Here is a 24,938-nt window from a genome sequence, read left to right on the forward strand (position 1 = left end):
CATGTTAGTACGATGTAGTTAACATTTTCAAAGGGTGAGTAGGTATATTTTACTTAAGAAAGGACTTTAGATTCTAAACCCCTTTGATTAGGGTTTTGAAGTTTATTGCTGGCAATTTTCACAGAACATTTAGCAATAAAGGACCTTCTCATAGAGTCATCATTTTATTCTGAAAGTCACATGAAAAGAAAGTCCTCATCTAGATCCAGACTGGCTTAACTGCTTCTAAGGCTTCGAGCAATTCTAAATATCTTTTCTAGCCAATGACAAACAAGATCATCTTCAGAGTGTCTACTCTGACTTCATTAAATCCCTAGCACAATAGTATCCCTGTTGTAAATGGCACACTACGTGCTGAAGGATGACTACCTTTAATAGCCTCCCTGGTTTCAAATAATTAGTTTATTTTTATTCATATGGCAGGTGAATAGGAGAAACATTGCTATTATTCCATGCAGAACGGAAACCTATGATAATAAATGGAAAAGGAAAATATTTCTACAAATTCATTGTGTTCCCTGTTTATATAACTGGAAGACAGAATAAGTGTAAACATAATGATAGAATTTAAACATATTTTGTTGGAGCCTAAGTGGTTCGACAAAGCAAACTAATGAATAGAAAACCTGTTATTCCTGACAGTTCCTCCAGCTCTTCCATATTAAATACATTTAATGCTAATTGCAGCTTGTTTTTAGCTAATACATTTTCTTTCATGTTAAGCTAATTTAGCACAACCCTTTTGCTCAAATTTCCTCATGTAATTTAACAAGCTATCCGTGTTTAAGAGTAGTTGGTTATTTCTTGAATATTGAGATAGATGAGAGCTTACCAGCTAACAGAAATCTGTTCTCTTACAGTCACATCTGTATTTTCCAAGGTGTCCCCAAATCTTCAACCACCTGACAGCCTAGAGACTGGAGTGGAGTCCAGTGTTCCTCCCTTGGAAAGAAGTGTCTTTAAAGAATTACTGTATTAGCTTCTTTCACCTTGCTTAGGTGGCTAAACAAAAACGGGACAGGACCTCTCTCTGGAGACGGTGGGCAGCACCTAATTCTCCTGCTGACTGTACAGGCTATCAGGATACTTGAAGAAGAGGGGTGAGCCATGAGTTTGAAGCACAGGGACAAGCAGAATAGCTCCCTGCCTGGTTTTCCATAAGTGTTGAGCCACTGATCCACCCATAGGGCTACAGACTATGTGACCATTAAGCACTTTCTAAAATCAGATTTTAAGTATTTCGGTATGGGCTCACAAAACCAGAAGCAGATAAATGATCATTTTTGAAAATGTAAGTCTTATTTGTAGAGAACAAAAGAGTCTGAAAATTACATGCATTGAAGTCACTCTTTGGGAGATAATATTTAATCTATTGATGAAAAATAGTGACGATCACTTCTTTCTTAATTGCTAAGCTTTAGCAATATTTAGAAAATACTCAACACTAAGTCATCCAAACACTTTATATGGGGCTGAATCTGAACCTTATTTTCCTTTTGTTGGGAAGTTTTCAGATCCAATTTCTGTTTCAGCCATTGCTCAGCAAACTAAACAATATTTTCCATTATTCAGTGCCTCAAAGTTAAACTTCTGGGATGACTGGCAACTCCTTCACTTCAAGACTAAATTCATTTCTTCTTCTTGGTCTGTTGAGCTTTTTTACTTTTTTTTTCTATAATTTCAGGACTGGAAACATTTATGCTTTTAATAACTTTTTCTTGTTGACTGTGTTAGGATAATGAAAGTTAATCATACAAGGGAATTAAATCATCTTTTTTTCCCCAAAGCACAAGCCTACAAAGGACAGTAAATACTGCCACCTCACTAACAGATCTGAAGGCTGTTTACCTCCTGTGCCCTTCCTATGCCAGGCCAGCCTAAGACGACTGTGTGTCCCATCAAAGCCACAGCATAGCCATGAACTGGAAATCCTAGCAGACTGGATAGAACCTGTCAGTGGTGTGACATAGTTCTGCAAACACAGTGCATAAGGTATTGTGGACTTACAGAGCCTTCCAAGTGGAAACTAAGACAACAAAGCCAATTCCTCTTTCTCTTCCTTGAGTCTGCAGCTCAAGCTGTAGGAAGTTAGAAATCTATCCATCATTTTCCTGAATCAGAAAAGCCAGTCTCCACCTTACCATGCTTTCTATAGAATAAAAAGCTATTTGAGAAGAGAGACCAACAGTTCAAAGAGCACAAGTCCTGTTTTATCAGCTATTAATAAATGGGAAACGTGTTCCTGTTCCAGCAAACTGAACGAAAGCAACACACAAACCTTCAGTCCTTACTTTTTATAGGATCTTGAGAATCCTAGGACACATCAGATACTGCAGACTACTTAGCTTGTCTCCGCAGGAAAGTTAAATTGGCTGCAAAAGTTCCAGCTCTTGCTTTTGAGGCCTTACAGACAGGACCTATGAGACCAACAGGGCCTTCTCAATGCTTTCATTGGGAGTCATGGTAGATCAGACCACTGCAGAGAAATTCCTGGGTACCAGAACTCTGAGCTTTGGACTGTCAGAGCTACGTTGCTTGCAGAGTTTGTTCTGTCCAACTCCTCTGCCATTCTTTTTAAACACAGTCCATGGGCTAGCCTGAAACTCTTTTTCCAGAAACACTCATAACTCTAGCTTAACTTGTCTTACCAGATATAATTTTCTATGCTTCCTGCCTCATTGACTTGTGGAATAATTTTGCCTTTTTTTCAGGATAAAAAAGATGGATAAGGAACTTAAATTTTTGTGTTGGCGAAAGATACTGTTTGTATTCTTAGCCAGATACACCATGACCTTGAGACAGAGTATATTGCTTGAATTGATCAACAAGGTTAACTGAGTCATTGCAGTTGATGCTGCAGTTTTTGGCTTTGAACAGATCAGAGAACCAGATGATATCTGCCAGAGAATGGCCAGCACAATGAAATTTGTGTACACTACTATTCTTAAGCAACATAGCTGAAGCTGGCACCCTGAACTCTGTTAAACTTGGGCTATTTTTAATTCAATAGCTGATTTTGACAGTGTCCTTAGAGGTTTCTGTCCTTAGAGCTTTCACTACACAAGCATATTAATGTTATAGCCTTGTTTAAAGCTGAAGAGCTCGCTCACCCACGATGGGACGGAGTTTGCAGAGAGCACTGTACATACATCCTGCTCAAGGCAGCCCAGCCACTGGCAGCAGGTGGGGGACCAGTTTCTCACTCCTTCACAGCCAGGAGTTTAGCGGGCAGTGCTGCAAGGAGGGAATTGGTGGCTTTTGTTCCTTCACAGGTGTGGTGAGTCATTAGGTGACCACACCAACCCCCTAGCTCTGGATGGGCTTTCCATCAGTGCCATTTATATTCTGACAGCTGTGGGATGATTCCTGTAATGTTGAGCAAAATTAGAAAAGTGAATGAGCTTTCCATGTTTTTCCCAATGTAGTGACATTTCGACTAAATACACTGACTACTACTGTATCGGCAGTAAACATATTGCCTTCTTTCCCCATTAATACAAAGGATAATACTTCTACTCTTTTTATCTTTCCTTACTTACCCTACTGTAAACATGTATCTCTAAAATATATCACAATTCAAACTATTTGGTTACACTGTTTCTCAAACAGTAAGATAAGTGCTGCTACTTTTTCTTAAATGTGATGTGATGCCTGCAATTTTCTTGTATTACAATACAAAATTGTGCCTCTCTGTAGGCCACCAATTCTTTGAAAGTAATTGTATAGATACTTTGGTACACAGGAAGAAATTGCTGATGGTTATGCAATGGGATTTACTGGCACTTCAAAAAGGCTGTGCAAGATACCGCAAACTGCTGATCATATTATACTGTCAACTGTATGTTCACTCATTTTTACTAGCATATGTATTTTAACAGGATGAAATAAAGATTGCAATGACTCAGTATCTTTATGTTATGTAACTAGCTGATTGTTAGTATAATGCAAACTTTTCTAATTTTCCTAACATAAAAACATTATTTTCCCAACAGTGGTGAAACTCAGACAGCCAGTATAACAGTTTACTATGGGCAAGTTTAGTAAGTATTATGGTCTTTATAAAGATTATTGTATGTCTTTTAACAAACAGGAGTATCTTAAATTAACTATCTGAACATTTTGATTAAAGGAAACTATATTTATACAATGCTTAGCAGCATATGTAATGGTATATAATGAATATATAAATATGTAGTAGAAACTGACCTTCATTTTAAGATTTTGTGAAGCCTGTGGGAATTAGCCAATAGAGAGGTCAATAAAATACTGCCTGAGAATGTAGACAATCTGTCTGCTATGAGCGTCCTGGAAGCTACCTCAAAGGCTAGCCTGCCCTACTTCCCACATCACAAGTATGTATGTGTGGCTGCAGAAAATGTTCCCTCAAGCATGCAAGGTACTTAGTACCCAAGCATGCTTAATTTGGAAGTACATTGGCAGCCAACAGAATGTCCTTTAGGTAGCAGTATATTCAGAAGCCATACAGCATATAGATTACCTCATGCATGGAGCAACCCCAGAAACTGCTTTTCCATTACAGCATATATAAGCAGACAGAAGGTTGGAAATGAGCCAGACATTGTAAGAACCTCTAAGAGATTATGGTGCCATGAAGTTCAGCCTCTACAGTGCAGCCACCCACATGCACAGAAATCAGGCTATGCACACTCCCAGTGTGTTACTGCCTTGTGTCAAGAAAAGCCTACTCTAGCTCATGTTTGTTCCCACCTCTTAATGGGACAGTTGAGTACCAGCTCGTTATTTGGAACGTCTTCACATATGGTATCCCTAGGGCTGCCAAGGATGACTGAAAATACTGGAAGTGAACAAGGGGAGAGACTCAGTAATCATCTTCCTTACTTCTCAGACTTAACACAAGCAGGGCTGAGGCGTGCAAATGAACAGCATTTCAAACAGAAGGTCAGCTTCTGCCACTTTGAGATCTGGTGCATAACTAAGTTCTTTTCTTGTGCAAAATACACACAGCACAGACTATGCTGCTTTGCAATTCTTATGCCTCAGCCTTAACTAGGACCTGAACTTTCGTGCCACAGGATGTCTTAGCTCTGTTTGCTGAGACTAAAATACAACTATCAATTAGAGCAGCTGTGAAATTCCATGTAGCAAGACCTTTGAGAACTAAATCTACAGGCTGATACTTACATGGAGTGTAATTCGGTTTGGAAATACTGAGCAAGAATTACTTTAAGCATTGTCATTTACTAAGTAGACACTTATATTACCATATTTTGATTCATTTTAAGAGGTTAGCAGGCCTGTGGGAATGGTATGGCACTATAGACTCCACAGACTGTCTGAAAACCAAGTATATGATCCCACTGTCTGCCAGCTGATTGGAAGTGAAGCTATCAAGTTTCAGCCCAGCTCCACATGCAACTTGTCCCTAAGCACCACTCCTTCAGATACTCTTGTTTACAATCTCATGAGGAAATTTGGGAGCTGAAGGGCTGGAAATCTGGCAATCTCCTCAGGACAGGGTGGGGAGGTGTAAGAAGGAAAGGTACAGCAGGAGAGCTTGCATAGGTTCGTTCTATGAACAGAGGACTTCACTCTCCAGGGCTGCTAGATCCAGAAATTTCTGTATGAATTCTTTCGGAAATCAAATTCACATCTGCTTTTCACCATGACATGTATTTTCAAAAGGTATTTCTATGTTACAAGTAGAAATGAGGGAAAAACTCAGAGCTCCAATAATCTGAAATTTTTAACTCTAAGTGAATTTCCAGTTCATATTAATGTTTTCGTCTATCAGCCCCCAAATTTGGGTAAATATATGAAAGATGACATCTAGAAAAAAACCCAAGCCTTACCTTCTTGTAGAGACTTCTCAGGTCTCTGTACTGCCACATACTATTGAGGACCTGAGATGCTGCTTTCACCACTTTTGGCGAATGCCTGTTACACACATACATTAAAAAGGGAGAGAGAAAGAAAGAAAGAGTGAGAAAGAGGCTGTTAAGTACAAGACTTCATTCACCCCCATTTTCAAATGCATTGCTAAGGATTTAAACCCACAGTTAAAGTGTGTTTTAAATGTACCATAAGAACTTTGGTTGGCATCTTGAAGACCCATGTGTTTTTAAGCAAGGGCAATACAAGTTATTTCTATAGTACTGCTTATTCAGTGAGAAGCAAAATGTAGGTTGCTCAGCACACTGAGAACAAGGCTTCATGCTGAGGGCATAATAAGAAGAATGGGAGTGGCTGCAATTAGCAAAATTGCTGAGGACCCAACTGGTATTATGAACATCTAAGAAGATGTCCTGGCTACAACTTTTGGCATAAAAGACAAGAAGTTAGAGACAGAGTTTCCTTTTCTATAAGTTGCCCAACTTCAACTCATAACAGCACACTCAACATGTTAAGTGCCTCTTAGCAGTGGCCAAAAGGAACACTCTAGATGGGTGATGAGCGCTGGTTTTATAGTGCAGAGCCAAGATGCAGAAATACAACTGATTATATAAAAAGCAATGACAAATTTCATTAGGAATCCAAATTAGGACTTACATCTTGCTCACGCCATTACTCTTTAATGATGACAATGTAATGTCATGTTGAAAACCATATGGACTTTCTCTTCAGAAAGGTTTTGAAAGAAGCTCTAAACTACTGTTACAATCAGTTGGTATCATATATTCCTCTTGGGATGGGAAACTTAAATAAATAAGTAAATAAATAAATGAAAAATATCAGAGAGTATTTAGCTCAGTGAATAAGGGTCAAATAGAAAAGGACTGGGAAGGTAACCCAACCCACTGAGGAAGCACACACAGTGTAGTTAAGCCCTTGTGCCATACCAATAATACACATAAAGCAGCAGAGCACTAGAAAACCCTGCAAAGGTCAAAGTCTGGAGTGGGGATTGATGGAGTCTGGGGCAGTCATTGAGGTGATTCATGTTTTACTCAGAAAAGGCACATGGATTGCAAAACCAGAAAACCAGCAGCATATGTTACTGGTTTGGGCAGTACACCTTCTCAGGGGTGAGGCTTGATGCATCCTGTGACCTTTGAGAAGGTCTGCTGGTACTCTCACATTCAAGCTGGTAAAGCAATGTTCATGACACAAATGATTAATTTAACTTTTACAGTATTTTCCTAATAATTTATTTGGTGCTTTTTTTTCTTCTTCTTGATTTTTCTCACCCAGATTACAGCAGTAGGTGGGTAGTTGGTAAACAAACAGGAATTTGATAAACCCTCTCAAGCATAATTGTGTTTGTTATATTCCCAGCCGTACCGGCTAGTGGGGTGCTGGTAGCATGGAGTAACCAGAAAAATAACTGCACCAGCCATACTGTGATTATGGAGGAGAAACAGGAACTGTGCAAAGCCAATATGGGCTTGGCCAATATGACCTTATGCACTTCAGTTCTCTTGTGCTGTCATACAGGGACAGCGCTCAAGCCCTGGGCATATTTCAAAGGCTAATGGGGCAAGCCCCACGCTCCTGGCACTGACACATCCGAGGATGCATGGCCAGGCTAGTGTCCTGCACTTGTAGAAGCAGATGCTTCACAATGGACAAGATAAATTCATACTGAAGTGTTCAACTGTATTAAACTGAGCATGCCAGAATGTCCTAGCAGTTCAACAACCAGCAATTCTGATTTTTAAACAATGGATTATTTATAAGAAACGAAACCAAAGCAGTGATGCACAATACTAACATTTCTGAAAGTGGAAAAATAAAACTTTCATTTAAGCTAAGCATTTATAGCACTGAGAGTTGTCAAGTTTTCTTGTTCTAGGACTCTGTAACCTATAACAGTAGTAACACAGAACCACAACTCAAAGTACTTGAGAGGAGGGATACACATTCGTGATTTGGGAGGGCATTTTAGAACTACTTAATACTATTTGGGCTAAATACTTTCATTCAACCTAGATAGGTCTTTCATAGTTACGAGGGATACTTAGGGAATGATATCTTTCAATCTTCCTAAAACTGCCAATGATACTTTGAAAATTTTAGACTGAACAGGTATTTATAATCTCTACCAGATAATGCACAGGTAGACAAACACATTATTCTGAGGAAAGACACGCTCAACTTAAGAGAAATATGAACCTGCTTGCAGTATCAGTACATTTGATCTAGAAAATATTAAATCAAAAATTTAAATAGATTTAATAATAATAATAATAAAAATGAAAATGCAAATAGATTAGCAGAGCATGGGGAGCTCCCACAACTGGGATCACATACTTTGTTACGCTACTACTTTTCACTCCTTACAATTAAAATGTGAGAATGTTTCAATAATGAATTTGGTATGAAAAGAAAAGGGTGACAATAGAGGAAAAGAAATGTGATTAAATTATATTGTCAATGCTTTGATCACATAGGCGAGCATGAGTTCTCACACCAAATGTAGGGTGCATAAATCTTTCCTTCAGGTTGTGGCCTGGCTTTGTGGGGCTCTTTTAGAGCTTTGGTGCTGCAGTCGGCTGTGTGATGAGAGCTTTGAGCAGGTGGACTGACGGGTTCTGTACACTACAGTGAAGGCTTTTCATTTTCAAACTGCCATAGTCCCATTGCACTATGCTTCTGCAGGTTGACATATATGAAAACCAGGCTATCTGTTTTAGGCAAAAGAAGGATAAAGAGTGAACTCTTTATGAAGAGTGCATACATAGGAAAACAGACGAGATGAAACCAGAGCTGCTCTGGAAATGTTCCAGTTGTGTGTAAGATTTTTGCATATTTTTGTGCCTCACAAAGCAGCCTGCAGTTATCCTAATGCTCTCTCACGAGCAAGGTGTTGGGAAAATCCATGGATCATTTTTCTTCTATGCCCCACCTTACCAGCAAGGTGGTGGCAGGGAAAAGGGTGCAGTGAAGAGAGACAGTGACTTTACGTTCTTCACGCCCAGAGCAAGAGGAGCAGTAGCAGAACTGCAGTGATGTCCCTTCCTTTCACAGGATCCCTCCATCAGTACATCACCGCATCTGCAGCATGCAATCCAACAGCTCTGGTCCCTAATGTTTATCAGGATCTTCTGGAAGTACTTAGAGGTAGCAGTGACTGTAGATAATTACTCTTCCTGAAACTGCACATGCAGCACACTCCATGCACTGCTGATGGTAGGTCAAAAATAAACCACAGCAGAGATTTTTCCTATTAGTATTGTCTGTTTCTTGTCATCCTTCACACTGGGCATATGATTTCTGATGGAACTAAAGTGTTCAACTCATGATTGCACAGAGGAGGGTAACACATTCAGGACTAATAATAACTACTGGAGATGTTAAAAAAGGTGCAAGGTGATTTGCAAAACATACTTGTCTCCTTTACTCTTAGATATGCCAACCAGTTTCTCAATGCCGCCTGCGTCTCGTAAGGCCTTGGCATTCTCCATGTTTTTAGTGATGACTTCATGCAGAGTGCAGCAAATGGCAGTAACGGTGTCATCAGACATGGCCTTGCTTGCTGAGCTGTTGCTGTTGTTAGCGCCTGGCAGTCGGTGGACCAGATCCCTCATGGCATATTTGCCTTTGTTGAAAGAAAATGAAGGGAGAATTCAGAAGATACAGTAATAAAGGGAGATGGAGAAGAAGTACAGGGAAAACACGCAAGACTGTTAGCAACGTTTGCATTATTGCATGTTATCTACTTGGCTACTGATGCTATTTTGGAGCAAGCCACATTTATACGACTGCATGTTCAAGCATTTCACACATTAGGGACTTTTAATATTTCCATATTACACCATTTGGAGACTTCAGGTATGGATTTCATCATGCCTTATGAGAATGAAATGACTATAGTACAGGCCAAGCACATGTATAAAGATAACCACAGATCAAAGAATTTGGCAAGTCTGCATCTTCCATCTCACAACTCATAACTCAAGTTACTACAAATAAAATGTGCATCAGTTGTTAAAAAAACACTACAGGATGTTTCAAAAAGATGGACCCAATTTCAAAGCAGTACACAGGGTGCTTCAAAAAGATGGACCCAGTTTGAACTCACTATACCTCTGCAAGCACGAATCGCCCATAAATGATGCCTCATTAAACTGTTTGTAATTTTTTGTGTAACTATAACATGTTGCAGTTGTGAAATATACTGCTTTGAAATTGGGTCCGTCTTATTGAACCACTCTGTACAGTAAATGCAAAACCAGTCACGTTGTTATTTGTGAAAAAGTCTTCTCTGAAGGATCAGTTTCACCAAAGAAAGTTAATTCTATACTACATGCAGTAATTAACTGGTTTTATTACTCTTTCTATGACTTTATTGCTTATTCAGTGTTCAGAGATGAAACTGCACTCTTCCACACATCCTTAGTTGTATGCATTGTATTGACTGGAAAGGAAGCCTTTCTGACATCTACTGCTGTCTGATATTTCAAAATTATCTTATATAACACGAACTTCCAGAACTTAAAAATCTCCTAAAATGAAAGGTTCAATGAATATTTAAAACGGTCACGTTGAACCGAAGACATGAAAAAGAAATTATTATTATATCTTTTTTGATGTTTGAATTAACAAAGATTTTTTTTTTTTTTAAATTGCACCTGAAAGTCAGGTAGTGCTTGTGAAAATCACATAAGAGCAGCTTCTGAGAATTTAAATATATATATATACACATATATATAGTATAAATGTAAATACATAAAATGTAGGGCAGTTTTAGCGCTGACACAGATATATGAGAAGCCTCACACCAGTTCTAGAGGGTCACTATTATGGTAAAATGGGAGCTCAGTCCTTCAATGCAATGAAGACAAGATCAGCCTGATGAAGTTGTTGTCTGAGGTCAGTGAAACAACTCTGAATCACCTTCAGCACAGCTGTGCTAGGAATTTGCATACAGCAATCACCAGGAGAGTGTATCATGCAGGATGAAAAGGACAGGAAAATTGGAAAAAATAAATATAATCAATAATCTAATCTACATCACATTTTATGAATGAAATAACTAGGTATGATTACTGTATATGATATGGTAATTCAATCAGATTTTTTTAACTTTAAAAAGTTTTGCTCAATTAGTATGTATGAGTACTTATTAAACATCTTATTTCTGAATTAATAAATTCAGTCATGTGAGTCCATATTTGAAAGAAGAAGTAAGAGGAAAATCATATCTTTTAACCATTAAATGTTACATTATTGTTATATATCATAATTTTGCCTCTTGTGATAGAAATACAGCCAGTCATTTGGAACAGAATATTCATAGTACAGATAAAAACTAAAATCACTGTACTGAAATGTTAAACTTAAAGGTTATCATATAGATTTTGTGGTTATGCAAGATCTTAGAAACTACTCACTCTATATCCTGCAGAAACATATATAAAAAGCATAACATTACCAATAAAATGTGTGCAGTAGGATTTGAATCTTACTGGTGTACTGCAATACAAACACCAATCTTGTCCTCAAACATTTTTATTTCTTTGTACTTACATTTAACTGGTCATTTGCATTATTAGCTTTTCAGCAACATTATTAATAACAGACGTAGTACAAATGTTAGCACCACTTTCTTTTTCAGAAATGAGTTGTTTTAGCAAATTAAACATCTTTTTTCCCCTACACATACATGAAACTGTGCAAGAACAGCCTGAAATGCTATTTACATCTGCATCTGATTGTTGTATGTAACATTAATGCATAAAGAGTTGCTTATCACTTATGGCGGTTACTTCAGTCTGTAGTATATAGTAAATAAAGCTTATGTATCAAAAAAATAAACTATGATCTGCTGTAGCTTTTACTCTTCTAATGCAGTGCCCACCTCACGTCAGGAGTAAGTACAAGTTGATAAATCAGTGAGACTTTCTGCTTTACTCTGTACACACGTCCAGAACAGACCAACACTCCTTTTTCTTTTTGTACCTCTCTTCAAGTGCAACTGAGCATCTCACTGTCTCATCCTCTGGTGGAACCAGATGACAGTGATCATTCCATTAGCAGCAAAAGGCTGTGTCCCTTAGCACTGAGTATAAGGAAATCTGGATGGCTGCCCCAAGCAGATTTCTTTCCTGGAATTGGCCTAGTGTTCTAGGCAATAATATTCATGTCAGTGCACATGCCTAGACACATAAATAAATAAATAAAGGCTTTGCAGCCATCAGGAGAAGCTCAGTAGGAAAAAGTAAAATAATCACCATCAAACATGTTATAAGCATTCTGGATATGTTAATGCTCAACAGTTCTAACATTTCTGCTGTGCACACGCTTGACTTAGGCATGGAAAGATCAAATCAGTATTAAGATACTGCAAATCACTAAACAAGGCTTTTTATAGGTAACATGAGACAGTGGGACAGTAACTACCCCTTATTCAGAGTGGCTGTGGTAATTCCTGCTCAATAATACTATTCAATTCTTAATCAGTTGCATATTTTCAACATATTTGAAAATATGCATGGGATGAGAAAAGCCCCTGCCTCTGTCATTAATTTAATTCAAAATATAATAATTTATATTGACAAAGCAGTAGATTTGCTTTAATATAGAGTTAAGTCATGAAAGCTAGAAGTTAAGGACTATTTTTGTACCGTAAAGAACGTTGCACAATAACCTGCCTGCCTTCCCAATGTGTTTTCTCAAACTATACACAGTTAATGGGTTCCTGTACTACACCCACAGAAAAAAATTCAGTTATCATTTAACTTCTCTTATCTCAGTTATGTTCCTCCTGCTTCACAACAGGAGAGACTGAGGGCAGAGTCATGTTTTTTAGCGTTAAATACAGAAGAAATCCTGCTCTAGCTTCGAGTGGTGTAAATGTCGAGTGGAATATTGTGTCCAGTTCTGGGCCCCTCAGTTCAAGGAGGACAGGGAACTGCTGGAGAGAGTCCAGTGCAGGGCAACAAAGATGATTAAGGGAGTGGAGCATCTCCCTTATGAGGAAAGGCTGAGGGAGCTGGGTCTCTTTAGCTTGGAGAAGAGGAGAGTGAGGGGTGACCTCATTAATGTTTATAAATATATAAAGGGTGAGTGTCACGAGGATGGAGCCAGGCTCTTCTCGGTGACAACCAATGATAGGACAAGGGGTAAAGGGTACAAACTGGAACACAAAAGGTTCCACTTAAATTTGAGGAAAAACTTCTTCTCAGTGAGGCTGGCAGAGCACTGGAACAGGCTGCCCAGGGAGGTTGTGGAGTCTCCTTCTCTGGAGACATTCAAAACCCGCCTGGACACCTTCCTGTGTAACCTCATCTAGGTGTTCCTGCGCCAGCAGTAGGATTGGACTAGATGATCTTTTGAGGTCCCTACCAATCCCTAACATTCTGTGATTCTGTGATGCCAATGAAAGCACAGCTACCGCTACATCAACCCCATACAACTGGCAACACATGTGATCCTTGACTTTTGCATTAGTGTATGTTACAATCTGCAGAGTGTTTGTATACAGAATTATTTTTTCAACATTAAGAACCTCCTCGGAAAGCAGACTGAAATGTGTAAGTGGAAATTAGTTTTGTAATGTCAGCAAAGTTTTATCTAGCACTACAAGTATGAAGACTGGGGAATTCAACTTGCAGTTCAAGAAGTCTCCCTAAGCTGATGAAGGGAGAACTGATGAGGGTCTGGGAAGAGAGGAGGATGTGTGTGAGAATAACATTAAAAATAAATAGTACTGTTAATTTTCGTTAGTATTCATAGCGAACTGCTTTAATCTGCAAACAAATTGATTTTTTATTTGAGCAACATTACATATTATAAGACCAAAAACTGATTTGGTGCTTTTCAGAAGGATTTACATAATATGATTAAACAAAACCACCAGCTTGCCAAGGAAAAAAAGAAATCACATTTATTTGTTCCATTTCACTCATAAAGGAAGGACGACAGACACTAAGTACCATACCGTGGGGGTAGCAACACAGGAAAGGGGTTGTCCTGCAGGTGTTTGGGTCAGTATTTTTCTGACACTATACATTTTGAAGTTATTTTTCTAAGATAAGACTTTTACCACTGTTTTATATTGAGAGCAGAATTTGCCTATCACTGTACTCTAAGTCTTCGACTGTAAGATGGTAATGTTTGCTTACTAAAAGTTTCAACAATGCAGATTTAACATATTTTCCTTTGCATGATAGTCTTGTTAGCACCATGGTACATGCCTCTGTTACTTAATTCAGGAAACATTTTTCTTCATAGGCTCCAACTGAGAGCTGCCCTAAGAAAGATTCTGCCTTCAGAGCAAAGCCATAGAGCAAACTATTCTTCTGGTAGATTTAACAAGAGCAAAATCATCAGAGATAAGGTTCCACTTTCAGAAATACTTCCCTACTATTGCCTTGAGACAAATTCACTGCTGCTGTAACCCCATTGACTTAATTTGCATTTTCACTCATGTCTGAAAAATGACTCTGTCACATTCATACATCTATTAAATAGTTGTGGCATGGTTCCTAGTTCAAGCGAACGAGATTTGGAACCTCTTGTTCAGCCTGGAGAAGAGGAGATTGAAGGGAGACCTCATGGTGGCTACAGCTTCCTCACAAGGGGAGGAGGAGGGGCAGGTGCTGATCTCTTCTCTCTGATGACCAACGACAGAACCCAAGGGAATGTCAGGAAGATGTGCCAGGGGAGGTTTAGGTTGGACATTAGGAAAAGATTCTTCCCCCAGAGGGTGGTGGAGCACTGGAACAGGCTCCCCAGGGAGGTGTCACGGCCCCAAGCCTGACAGTGTTCAAGAAGAGACTGGACAATGCCCTCAGACACATGGTGTGAACTGTGGGGTTGTCCTGTGCAGGGACTGGAGTTGGACTCAATGATCTTCATGGGTCCCTTCCAACTCAGGACATGCTAAGATTCTAATTAACCTACTGAAAACAAAAAGAAACCTATAACAGATATTAATTCAAACTAAGAACCCTATCCTAGAGGTAGAGCTTGCTCTAATAAAAGTAATACATCATGATTTCCATCCCCAAAGATACCCATTAATTCACATCCTGTAGCAAAATGCCACCACATTTTGTTGTAAGGATACAGATATCCTTTTTCACAACTACTTGTGTCTGTATGTCACAATATACGTGGATTTTGTTTTCTTGGTTCTAACATGTGCACTCTACCTGATTTTCCAGATACATATGTTTTTGTTCATTTTCATCATCCTTGTGTGTTTTTAAGACCATTCAATCTCAATATTTCACAGCCTTTTTGGAAAGAATATTACTAAGAGAGCTTTTATCATTACTTACAATCACTGTTTAGTAAATGTGCCAGAACTGTCTATTTAATTTGAGTGGAACAAATTTTGATCATGAGTCAGTGTATTCAACTGATAGTCTAATAAATTAGCGTGTATTCATCACATTATAGCAGTGGCAAGAAACACCAATTCTGTTTTTTTACAAAGAGTTAATTTGTACTCTGTGCTTTCTCTTGTCAGATACTGTTTTTCAAAGTCATAACTGATAATCACTATTGATACTGGAGTAACAACTGCAAGTGCCCCTTAGGGTCCAGATACCATTTGCTAAAGGAATCCTGTCACTTTTCTGAACACTGGAAAACTTTAGTACCTACTGAGGTGCAAGAGTGGGGTGTAAGAGCCCACAAATAAATAATTATGCTTAGTACAATATGTAGCAAAATGTGGACTTGGACAGTCTAGGCAGTACAAGCTATTTTGTAGGCATCAGAGCAGCAGTGAATCCCATGTGATTTAAGAGGGTAAAGGTTTATTAACTTTCATAGGGAGATTCTCTTTTGCCACTGAAACACATGAGGGGGAAAAACTACTTCACATTTTAAAGGCAAAATGGGTTAAGAATTAAGAAATGCTGTCAGACTGGGTCTTAGAGCCCAACATGTAGTTAATGTGGGACAGAGGAGGAAGTAAACTGAAGAAGATGAAGCAGGGTAATGCCAGAGCTGTTGGGCCATCAGCGAAGTTAGCAGACAGAAGGAGATAAAGTTGTATTTTTGAAAGCAAGAAAGGCTGCAGCACTGAGGTTGAGAGACGCTTGTCCATGTGACTAGATGATTTTCCTCAGACTTTGGGGAGCACCAGGAAAGGTGTAGGTGAGCCAAGAACAAGAAATAATCTACCTGATGTGGCAAAGTTTGCTTATAAAGGAGGACCCCTATTTCAGAAGATAGAGCAGCACAAACTGAAACAAGGTTCATTAGCTTCCCGAAGTTTAATGCCCTCCTGCTTAGCACCGAATGACTTGACTACCTCCAAAGAGGCTTTCCACTGCAAACACTGAGCCAATGACTTTGCTGTCCACCCCTATCCATAATATACAGCCTCTAGCATTGCTGACTGCAGCCTCCATTGTGTGTGAAGGGACTGTAAGTCAAAACAGTTTGTATACAGCAAATCTCTCTTCCCTTTGTTTGGTGACGTCTGGTTTGACATGACTTAGGCTGTTGACAGGGCACATTTATGCAACTCAAATCCAATGGCTACAGCCAAAACCACATGGTCTGACCAGTGCTAGCTAATGGTCTGCAATGTTGCTCATCAAAACAAACCAGTTTCTAGTTCCTGAGACTACTGTGCATGAAGTATTAAATGAGGGAAGTGGGAAAAAACCTGAGCAACAGGACTGAAAAGCATGCACCCAAAAAGCATGGGCCCCACCACCTTGAGCAAGTATCAGAGAACAGAGGATTTTGAATCACCTTGGGATTTAGGTATAAAAGGGAAGCTAAAATCATTTTTAGGCATGTAGGGGGCAATTAATGTGTCCAAACATCGGCAGCTAACACAGTTTCAAATGCCTTGAGTTACCCGAGATGTCTGCACAGTTATCAGACCTATGGAAGATGCACAGCCTTCTGGAAAAACAGCTGAAGACAAGGTAGGAAGTCCTATGTCTTTAATGTTTAACACTTACCTTTATGCACTTGAATCTCATTGCCAATGCTTGGCCAAAAATGTTTCTAAGGTACCCAAGTTCTTTTACTTCTTATGTTAGGGATGTGCACAAACATTTGTAATCTCTGACACTTCAGAATAAAGGCATATGAAGACATTTCACTACACAATGTTAACTGACTGTAGTACTGCAATTTTCCCTATCAAAAAAATTATCATCTCAGTTCAACCATTTGTAAGAGAATGAGTGATGAGTTGACTTATACTGGTTTGAGTAAGCACCTCAAAATTCGTGGGCTGGAGCCACTGCTTTAGCTGCTTCACATTAAGCCTAGTCTGCCAATTAAGCTGGAGTAATAAATTATTTGAGCCAGAGAATAATGTTGGATTTCACCATCTTGCAGGTTTATTTGAACTTGAATTTTAAGACTCTGTGGAGATAAATTATTTTTGGAGAAGACAGAAAGAATAAAAAATGTTACATGCACATGCCCTCCTGTGACCCCAAGCACCCAGGTGCACTTTGCTGATGGTTACAGAGACAGAACAAAAGATCAGATGGAGGTCTCAAGATTCCCTGTTCCCTTCAGAAAAACTGATACATATTTTCCACCACCTCTGATGACAGGCCACAAGATTTCAAGATATAAGATTGGTATTTGGTATGGACCATGACAAAAGAGGAACAATATCTTCCCCAATACATTGTATGTGATGTGCCATTCATCGGTTTTCTTTTTTAAAAATCTCTTTTTATCAAGAATAAATTCAGCGATAGGTAGTGTAGCATATAAAGCCCTGCAGGGTGCAGGAACAGTCATATATTACAGTTTCATGGAAGAAATCCTCAAACTTTCATAGAGCAATGTAAGTATGTGAGCCACCAGTATCTGTGTTGACAATGCCAACTGAGATGTGCTTGCAAAAGAATCAAATACCTTAAAGAGTAACCAATATAGAAGCTTTTATCTTTTTAAAAAGATTAAAGATGCTGGTTCTATGATTCTATATTTTGCAAGAGAAAGGTATGGCATGAGGATAACTAAGAATGACAAAGGGTACAGCCATTATATAGGTGGAAGAGCAGTGTGTACAGAAGCTAGTAGAGCTGGACAAAGACAAAAGAGAAGCATTTTGATATTTTTACCCTTAGGTGACATGGGATATCACAACTGGGTGCAATGCAACCACCGCTTTTCAGCAAATTGCTTTATCAGATCCATAATCCTTCGTAGATTTTCTTTCCTGTAGCAGCAATTTAACCCAGCTACCTTACTCCTTCAGCTTCGCTGCTTCCAGAAATGCAGCTTTTCCATTTCATGTAATTCCTGCCTCCCTCTGGTTCATCATTTTTCTTGCTTTCCACTCACCTTTTCAGGGTTGCCTCCTGTCTCCTCTATTATGAGACTGATATTTTTTTTTCTTTCTTGAGCTGTACCTCTCAGCTCTTTGGGTCTTAACTGCTAAGCTTTCATGTCCTGATACTAAAGCATGTTATCTCTGCATCTGCCCTGTCTGACAAGCTTTTTCATTCTCTCCTCATATTGGTTTAAACCACCCCCACTATGATGCTCAGCTAGATCCTGGTTTTGTCACACCCCCTGCACGTCCATGAATCTCTCCAGGCTCCTGCTCTTTAGTGTTCTGATCTAGGGGAAATTTTAGCTAGCTTACAAGCATAGAATTTAGACTTGAAAATAGCAGTGTGTTTAAAAGGTGTTGCTCTTGTACTACTCTTGCTGTCTCTCTTGCATATCTCAGTTCCATGGACAACCATCTACCTAATCTACTGTTACTCCTAATATAGATTGTAGCTCATCTCTCAGTGGAATGCCTTCATATTCTGCATTTCTCTCACACAGCAAGACTGCAGATATTCAGGCTTTATATTAGCAGTCGTCTTAAGACCTAGAGATTAAAGAACTTCTGGGGCTCTTTAGCTGGCCGTAAAGTGCTAATTCACACATCACATCTATCCCAATATGTGCTTTGGAGGCTACACCCATGTCTGCACTTTGCGTTCAGCTGGCTTCATTAGGGCTAATGCCAAAACTAGAGCAATGTATTGAGACCCTTCTGTATGTCTCTGCCTCTTTCATCTTTGCTGCTGTCTTTTTGGCAATTGTCGTGGGATGCATGCTGCCACAGAAAAGTGGATTTCTGGAAAAATTAGCTCTCCTGTGAGGCAGTAGGTATTTGCAGCAATGCAGCCAGAAAACTAGTGCAGAAATGGATTTATGGGTACCATGGCCAAATGGAGTTTCTGTTTCTTAACAGCACCTCTCACCTAGTGTAGTGGATGGTTTCTGTTTTGAATGCTAATCCATTTATCAGCTGAGCAATCTTTATCCCCTCTTTCTCACGCTGGAGAGGCAAATCAACCGTCAAACACAGGCAGCCCAACTTTGACTTGCAACCTGGCTTTGGAAGATGAATTTGGGAAGAGGTGTAAGTGTAATTTGTTGACTGTCTCGCCCACACTGTGACTATAAAAACGAGTCAGTTTAAGTCCAGCTTGACCTGCCTAATTATCTGTTGATGACAAACAGCTACTGGGTCCACACGAGGAGAAAAATCTCCACCAAAAAGCTTCTACTTGTCACCCTCAGCAGAAAACAAAGCAGCATTTTTTAAGGTAAACTGTCACAAGCCCACAGATATTACTGCTCTTACGTTGTTCATCCTCCCCTGCCCAGAAAAAAGGATTTAGGTGGTGGCTTTGGCTGTCTCCCTTGCAGTCTTAGCTTTGGTAGGTTGGCTGGGAACAAAAATGACAGACCCAGGCTTCATTGTTTTTAGATCCAAGGAATTTGATCTTGTATGCTTGGATTTTACAGGGTGTTTTAAAAACATGGACCCAATTTCAAATGGCAATTGTTTTGAAATTGGGTCCATCTTTTTGAAACACCCTGTATATCCAGTATGGATGGAGTGCATGTAGGCAATCACTGAAATAATTTCCTTTTCAATTCGTTTTGTTTACATTTTCTGCCAGGTATACAAATGGGAAAAGGCATGGAAAAGAGTTGTTAGCCTACCTATTGACCCAGGTAGTGCCAATATATCTAATTAATCATCTCCTTTACACACCAATGGATTTACTTCTTGTTGAAACTGCACTGTCATTTTCCTTTTCATCTTTCCACTACCCCAAGGTAAAAAAGATTCTGCAAAAAGAAGTGATTCCTCAGTTTAATTGCTGCAGGCTAAGTTTTCTGATTACTGGATCTGGCTTTAGTCCCTTGCTATCCTCTTCCCTGCTCCCTGCAGAGAACAGAGCTTTTGGAAGGCTGAATTTTAAAAAAATATAGTCGTTTAATTAATGTTATGATTAATCAGTGTTTCTCAAGTGCTTTGAAGAGGAAAAGTGCTATGTGAGTATTGAGTGGAATTTTAGTTTTATCTGTATTTGTGAGATAGGATAATATTTTGTTAATAGTCTGATTCAAGGGACTTTAAATTAGGCCATAATGAAGCAATAAGAATGTAATCTATTTTTGGAAAAATAAGTTTAGGCTTCAAGATCTACACCCTGATCCAACACCCACTGAAATTAATGAGCCTGTCTGCCAGTGTCAGAAGGTATTAAATTGGATTCATAAAGAAGTAGCTTTTCTTTTCTACTTGGGTTTTTATTTCGTGTCCAAATCAGAAAAAGATTCTGATAGAAGACTGATGTAGCCAGACTGAATTGCAAGGAGACATTATCCTGCTTTAACTGCCCATGAAGCAACTGCTATTTATTTGTTATTATTTTTCTTCTTGTGCTACAATATTGCCTGAAACAAATGAACAAATTCACTCTGATTGCATGGTCTGAAAGACTGATAGTTTTTGCATGCTTTCTTATGCAGTTCTGACAATATCATGGTGAAATGTATAAAAATTCTTATGCTTAGAGATGTACATTAAAATATTAAGAGAAATAAAATCAAAACATCTTTATGACATATTCTGTTATTAAAGATTAAATAAGATACATATATGTAGATGTGTTAGCTCAGTAAATATAAGTCTTGGTAAAGAGATAGTGTCTTTTGAAAACAACTGTTCCAAAAAATATCAAAACCATTCCAGGTCATACTGCAGTGTTCACATACTCCTGAATTACTGCCGTGTTCAAAGATTTCTTAAGTCATCACCATGAAAACTCTACATGGAGCTGTTCAGATAATTAATCTGTGCATGATGGCAAAACAATAATAAAACATACCAGTATTTCAACTTGCTTTACGGTGAACCATACAACAACATAATTTATATTTATTTAAAAAATCCTGGTTAGTATACAAGGGGCAGTGAAACCACACGCTAATTTTAGAGATGTCAGTGTTTGGGAGACAGAAAGGAAAATAAAAAGAACATAGAATAGCAGCAGAAAAAAGTGTTAAGTGTTCAAAAAATATGTTTCAAAAACTTTGAAGACAATTTATTCACAAAAGGGTAAGAATATAATACAATATTTGCCTTTTTTCTGCAATTTGGAATTGATAGCAAAGACCTCAGGAAGACACAGTGCCCATCTGTTGAATTGCTAATGCATCAGTGTAACTAAAGCAGACCACATAAACATCTGCTGTACTCATAAAGTTATAGGTACCTTTATTAGAAATAAGGTCTCTCATACTGGTCATGCAGAAAATGGACAGGTAGTCAGTCTTACTGAGTATTTTCTAGAGGTCAATCAATTTTGCAGATAATACTAATATTCTGACTCAGCTTAACTCCTGTTCTTTAGAGAGCGCCCTGTGTTTTTAGCTACACAGTCACTGGGAAAGAGCAAATTATATTGTAGTTTTATATTTCAATTCACCTGAAGCTACTACAATATAAGGCCTGAATATAGCAGGTATATAAGCAAGGATACAGTGCAGACTTAAAATTAGCTTTGTGTTCTCATGGGAATGGCAAAAATGCATCAGATAACCTTAACTAACACATACTATACATATTTTTTTTTACTACAACATGCTTGGTTTTCTCATAAAAAAAACATCCTCAGCTCTTCTCAGTTGCACAGCTCATTATTAGCTGTGTTTAACAAAATCGTGACAAATAAATCCTTGTCCAAACTCCTCCATCAGAGTATGGATCTACTAGAGCACAATTCTGTTTGTGCTTCCTCAGGAGGTGGGAGTCAAAGGGTTCAAAATCTAACTTGTTTTTGTGTTGTGCTATTGCTGTTCCTTTCAAGGTAACAGCCCCAGCTGGCATCTTCAGGCTAGTAGCTGATCAAGTACCTTCTCTAGTGGTTCTCAAAGAAATCTTGCCTGCAGACATCCATTTGAACTTTCTCAATGTCACCAAATTATTGCTTTTTTAATCCGAGTCACAGCTGCTCACCTACATCTGAGTAACACACAGAGGGAGGATTCTCAGGACTGTGGCCACACTGAATTTACTTCTCTTACTTCCATGGGGATGCAATTGCCCGCATGGCATGAGTCAGAGAGTCCACATGTTAGACTTGATGTCCTTTTGGGAGATCAAGTTGGACAGAGGAGATCTGCTTAAGGCAAAGCCCATAACCTCTCAAATCCTTCAAGTTCATCTCTCTCAGACCTCTGCAATGCTGGCTGATCTCTGGTACTCCCAAAGAGAGAGGGAAAATTGGGCAAGTCTTCCAAAAGTCTTCTCCTCTCTCCACTTGGGGAAAAGAAAAATCTTCTCCTCTCTCCAACTGGGGAAAAGAAGAATCTACCAGAGAGCAGCTGGCTCCCTGGCTCCACGTGCCTTATTCTAAATGATCAGAGTGCTCTGAATGACTAGGGTGGAGTCAGAGTGAAAATCTTACATGTACTCAACAGCCCCACTACTTCCCTGTGACATGGCAGAACATAAACTACACTCTGCACTGCAGGGGAAAGATGGGAGATCAGGTTTGAAGTGCTAGAAAAGATTTGACTTAACAATAACAAAGCAAAGCAGAAAAATAAATGCTCTCAGAACAGAACAGGTGAGATGTCAGATACAATGCTGACCTCTTAACCACAGGAGATTCAGAGGACAATATTCCTGAAGGTACACTATTTCTTGATAGACTGCCTCACTGCAAATGATAAATTAAATTTGCAGAATATTCTGTTCCCTTTGTGGAGGCAACCGCTGCTGTCAGTGTCACCTTGAAAAATTTTGCACACAAATATATGACTTTGCATATACTCATGCTAACAGTATGCATTTTCTTCTAATTAAAATTAGCACTCTGATTATTTCCTAGAATAATCTTGAGTTATGAAATCCAAGTAATGTATAAAACATATCACCTTAAGAGCACCGAGAGTAGTACACAATCTAAGAGATCCTGTAACTCTTCTCCTGAGAGGAGAAAGTAATGAGGCAATTTATTTTCCTTGTGTTGCACATTAGATCTACCAAACAGCAGGTGAATTCTGAACACCACCCCTGCACGTTCTTTTGGTACATGGAGCTGAATTACTGCCTTATACTGCAAAGTCTGTGAACTTGGACTAGGAGTTTTTTTGTCTGATTGTAGAGAACTTCTCAGGGTTTTGAGAAGAAAAGGAAATGCAGAACCTGTATCTTGAGTAACGTGCAAGGAGAGCCATAAACTAACAAGGTCATTCTGCAATTAAGCTCTCCATGTTATAAAGACTAGCCCACATCTGCTCCAGTTCCCCAGAAGGCTAAATGTATAAAACTGAGGTGCAACCATGCATGAATGAGGCCCCTATCTTGGTCATGCTTGACTGTGCACCTTGATACTTCTGGCAGCAAAAAGGAAACAAAACCAGATGCAAATAATTGCCTTATACATCATAGAACACTTGAAGTTATCAAGATCCTCTAGATCCACCTAGTCCAATCCCTCTGCTCAAAGTAGGGTCAGCTCTGAGTGTTCTTACATTCAGATGGAATATCCTGTATTTCAACTTGTGCCCTTAACCCTTTGTCTTGTGACTGGGCATCCTCAAGAAGAGTCTGTCTCTGTCCTCTCTACACTCTTTAACTCTGGTCACCAACCCTCAGTTCTCATAACCTGACCCCTAACATTTACCCCAGCACCCTGCTCTAACCCCTAACAGCAAGCCCTATTAGAAAGCCAAAGACCAAAACCCTAATCCTTCATCATACCCCACCCCAAACCCTTGCCCTCATCCCTAGCCTTAAATTGCTGCCCCTAACCCTACACCTAATCCTCCCTGCTACTCCCAGCTCAGCCCACCAGCCCACACTCTAAGTGCTTAACATAGCCCTTTGCACGTCCCCCAGCCCCCATCCAAAGCCCTTCTCTAACTCCAAAGCCTAATTCCTCACCCCAAAAGGCAAGGCTAACCCCCTAATCCCTATGTAGGTGCCCAAACCCTACACCAAACCCTTCCTTCTTGCACATTCACCCCTCCTCCCGGCCCCAGCTCTCAGGGACTGCACTGTCAGCTGTGAGGGCAGCTGTACTGGAAGAAGTTGATTGGCCAGAGCAGCGGAGCAGGTGTTTGTGAGGTGGAAGCTGATTGGCCAGGGCAGTGGGCTGGCACTGTTTGGCGCTGGAGAGTGTTTGCCAGCATTCAGGGGGAGGGCAAAGGAGAGACAGGGGGACGTGGCCAGGGACTTCAGGTCTAGGGCGTCCTCGTGCTTCAGCTGGGCCAACAAGAGTGACTTTGTGGCTGTAAGGGGGATTCAGGTGACAGGACAATGATTGTGAGATCACATTTTTTAAACCTTTCTCCCAACTCTGACTGCTAACCCTAAACCTGACTCCCAGCTCCTACCTCTAGCCCCTACCCCAATCCCAAACTCTAATCCCTGACCCCAATATCACAAAGTCTGAGCCCATAACAAAACCCACTAATGAATAATCTGGGAAAAGAAGAAAATCAATTGCCAGAAGAAATATTTATAACTGTCAAAAAAGAAACCACAATTTTTTGGCATGATCTTGCTCTCATAAAGCTGAGCAGGAGCAGTGAGGCGAGGCTTCATTTATCACTGTCTCAAGCAAATGTTAGTATTCACTATGTGAGAAAATTAAAGATTTTGCTCCAGCTAGCCATGGTATTTCTGCAGCACAAGCTGGTTCCCTGCTTATTTGACTTAGCAGAAACACCCAATTAAAATTCCTGCCTATGAATCAAATCCAGTGTAA

The 24,938-nt window shown here is 39.4% G+C and overlaps 1 protein-coding gene across 1 annotated transcript in view; it reads right to left on the reverse strand.

Annotated features, from left to right (window-relative positions):
* The window catches only part of CTNND2 (catenin delta 2), a gene marked incomplete at its 5' end in the record, with an annotated part of 536,051 nt that overhangs the window by 31,022 nt on the left and 480,091 nt on the right, over nucleotides 1–24,938 (reverse strand). The window contains 2 exons of the mRNA XM_082045132.1: nucleotides 5,832–5,916; nucleotides 9,307–9,517. Coding sequence (XP_081901258.1) covers nucleotides 5,832–5,916; nucleotides 9,307–9,517 — 296 coding nt within the window. The remainder of the gene's footprint in view (nucleotides 1–5,831; nucleotides 5,917–9,306; nucleotides 9,518–24,938) is intronic.

Source organism: Streptopelia decaocto, assembly GCF_964273445.1.
Source record: "Streptopelia decaocto genome assembly, chromosome: 2".
Classification (NCBI taxonomy): domain Eukaryota; kingdom Metazoa; phylum Chordata; class Aves; order Columbiformes; family Columbidae; genus Streptopelia; species Streptopelia decaocto.